Below are 3,549 nucleotides of genomic sequence, written 5' to 3'. Positions count from 1 at the left end.
TCCTTTTACCGCTGCTCTCTGCCTCTCTACCCATATTAGGACAGCTTCTAGGAGGTCTGGTGAATAGAGGATACATTTTTTGGGGAGAGATGGCGAGTCAGCAAAAAGCAACTCAGAAGATGTATCTGTTAAATGCTCAGCAAATGAGTCGTCCGACTCAGTCAAACCCTATATCGCATTGGCTGAAGATTGTATTCAAGGGTGAAGGTCGAGGGTCTGATGCATCATTTTCACTGAGAAGAAACTGATCTAAAATGCAATTTTACAACCGTCTTGCCGAAGGTAAACTTGATCGGTTGATTTTGATCCATTTTAATCTCGACGGAAATATTTTCAATGTGGTTTTTGGGTTTAATCTTGTACAAGAGGAGCATCCACAGAGCGACACGCAGGTCAGTTACAAAGTGAAGACTCGATATCAGAAGAGCAACGCTTGGTTCATATCTGTCTCTGTGGGTGTTTTCACTCTAACAGCTGCTCATTCATGCCCTCCTGCAGATAAGAGAATGTTTACCTTCAGTGATTGCCAAGTACCTTACATAGGTCATAAAACATAAAACAAGTAATAAAAAAGGTCATAAGAGGTCACAGTTCACATTTAACAGTCTCTCTAAATAGGGCTGTGTAAACATCAATTCACATTCCTCTACATGAAGTACAAAATTCATCACAGAAGTTCTCTTGTTGGCTCCTCTCTCAAAGGTCGTCTGACCTTCTGGGTAAGATTTGAACTCTGCTGAAGGCTTAAAGCTGGATGATGATTTAAAGTTTATTAGGATTGAAGTGTTTGAAGGTTAAAGTTGTGATTTGACACTGATGAAGTCCTGTGGTGTGTTGTTCATGACTGAAACTCATCACATCATTCACATATCGATGACTTCACTCTGGCAGTGATTGATGTGTTCATGTGGATGAATTTAGAGGTTAGGGTCAAAATGGGGAAATGATGCCAACCCTTACAGAACCGGAGACTCCCTCAAGGACAGAGTGGGGGAGATTTTTATAATAAATCACTCTGAGGTACAACTGATGAAGCTATTTAGAGGACTCATGTTTTGGATTTGGACAGAAATTAAACAAAATATTCAAGAAAAAGAGAAAATGTTTAATTCTGTATGTAAATCCACAGAGTAGTTCAGGAAATAAACATCCACATGTAATGACTTTACTTTGTCATCCTGTCCATTTGCATCCTGGGTATTAAAACATATCAGGAGATAGTTGAAGGCATTTTCATCGTAAGGCAACAAGTGTAGAAAATAACTACAAACTGCTCACATAAACACACAGTCCTTTTCACAGGTGAGTTCATATTAAATTACATTCAAACGTAAAAGCCCGGCGGATCCTCTCCGGTCCTCAGAGTTCAGGGCGGTAGCACCAGACGCTGCTGCAGGTCAGACCGTAGTTCTCCTCTCTGACGGACTCGGGCAGCTCAAACTGAGCCCGCAGACGCAGCAGTCGTCGGATGCCGTGTTCCTCAAACTGGGCTCTCCCCGGGTCTCCGATCAGGACTTGGGTGCCGTGGGTTTCGATGCAGCGGTCCAACCAGCTGTGAAGGCTGGTGGCGAGGGCCTCGTCGTAGAACATGTCACCCAGGAGGATCAGGTCAAAGCCCTCGGCCGGTGAACCAATCATGTTGTCAGTGAGACAAACGGGCGGCTCAAGGCCGTTCAGCTCCGAGTTCATGTGGGTGGCAACGGCTGCAACTGTAACACAAACAGACATATTTAAGACTTTACTCTCTACTGCACGACCTGGTCTGAGGCATGACGGGAAGAATCACACATGATAGTGCACATAGGGACCCATGATGTGACGCAGCAACCAGAAGTATCACTGCAGCCTGGCTTTCATCTGCACGTACCCTCCATTCAGTCACTTCATTCACAATTTAAAGCCTGAATGTGATTCTCCACACCGAATGACAAACTTCCACCACCCCCATCCAGGTCCCCCAGCCGTCCTGTCTCCTCCTGCAGCTCACCTACCACATGAAAGAGCTGCTCACTGCAGGGCTCAAACGTATCCTTCATCTCTTCCCCCGTCTGACTCCCATGTTCTCTCCTCGAAGCCCAAGTTTGCCCTCAAGAGCTTCAGCCAGTTGACACATTTGTCTCAGTTGAGTCTTGACTTTTAGGTTTACAGGAATAATCTCAACTACACTTTGATTACTGGAAGCACGTACATCATGTAAACAGACACTCAGTCAGACTCTTGCAAGAGTTTTACCAGACTTTGGTTTTACCAGTGTTGTGTAAAGTGCCCAAAAGTCACACTTAAGTAAAAGTAAAGACATCGTGTTAAATATTACTTAAACATGGGAGTGACCCACACAAACAGTACTTGAGTCAAACAATTATCTGATATTAAATGTACTTAAATGTACCTAGAAAATGGAAATACTTAAGTAAAGTATCTTAAAAGTGTAAAAACATACAGTATTTGAGTAAATGTACTCGGTTGAAAACACAGATACATACCAGTGTCAATATCATTCGCAACAACATGAGCAGCTCCACACAGTTTCGCAGCGATGGCGGAGGCTCCACAGCCGCTCCCCAGATCCAGAACCGTCTTCCCCCGACACACTGCGGGGTCGTCCAGCAGATACCTGCGGACAGAGAGCACCAGGTGAGGTGAACAGCAGCGACTCCCAGACACTAAACGCAGATGCTTATCATTAGGGTTTTACCTTGAGAGCGCCTGTCCTCCCGGCCAGTAAATAGCCCAGTACGGGTCATCAAACGGCCACAGTTCTGGTCTTTCCCTCCAGAACCTGCAGTTTGGGGTGAAGAGCCGCAGTTTGACCTCCGGAGTCAGACTCTGCTCTCCGACTACCTCTGTGTTCTCCGAAATAAATCTCCTGATGTCCTCATCAGACCGACAGCCGGCTGACAAACACCGCTGTCTACTTGTCTGTTTCAGTGACCCGATACATGTTTTAATGTGACGAACATATTTCTGTGGCGCTAACGACCCCAACATGACCACACAGAACCAGAACCAGCTAGCTGCGCTGCTAGCTAAGTTCTCCTCATCGCTGCTGTTTGGAGCCGATCTTCATGTTTCCTGCAGCAGCTGACAATCATGTGTCACCTCTGAACATCGCAGCTTTGACGGATAAACGATGACAGACTTGTTAAATGTCCATTCGGCTTAAAACGAGACGGTTTATTATTGTTTCCACACGAACGCAAAATAGTGGCGGACAAAGGTTCCGTCGACCTCCTGAACATGGAACAATCTTCGTTCCGCTCAAAAAAGGTTCCCCCGCAGTTTGTGTTGAAATTTGAACGAGTAACTACAAAGTGATATTATAAATCAATCTAAAATTATATTTTATATTTTTTAATATAACTTTTAAAATAATCTGTTAACTGGAAACATTTTTCTTCTTTGTCTTTAATAACTAACAACAACATGCACTATACAGCCATATTAATGTGGACCTTACTTTAAAACAGAGTGATAATATCTATGTGACTCAATATTAGCTTTGATTTATGTTCTCTATTGGTGCAGTGTGGCAACACATCTGAGCTGATG

The 3,549-nt window shown here is 44.1% G+C and overlaps 1 protein-coding gene across 1 annotated transcript; it reads right to left on the bottom strand.

The window, feature by feature from the left end:
* Nucleotides 1–1,084: 1,084 nt before the first annotated feature.
* On the bottom strand, nucleotides 1,085–3,217 carry etfbkmt (electron transfer flavoprotein subunit beta lysine methyltransferase). Its single transcript, XM_084365228.1, has 3 exons — nucleotides 2,696–3,217; nucleotides 2,484–2,614; nucleotides 1,085–1,709 (listed from the first exon to the last, which is right to left on the bottom strand). The coding sequence occupies exons 1-3, from the start codon at nucleotides 2,986–2,988 to the stop codon at nucleotides 1,360–1,362; spliced, it is 774 nt and encodes a 257-aa protein (XP_084221354.1). The 5' UTR covers nucleotides 2,989–3,217; the 3' UTR covers nucleotides 1,085–1,359.
* Nucleotides 3,218–3,549: the final 332 nt, after the last annotated feature.

Source organism: Pagrus pagrus (genome assembly GCF_965226575.1).
Source record: "Pagrus pagrus genome assembly, chromosome: 10".
Lineage (NCBI taxonomy): Eukaryota > Metazoa > Chordata > Actinopteri > Spariformes > Sparidae > Pagrus > Pagrus pagrus.
Note: the sequence above shows the minus strand (reverse complement) of the source record. Positions and strands in the feature narration are given on the sequence as shown.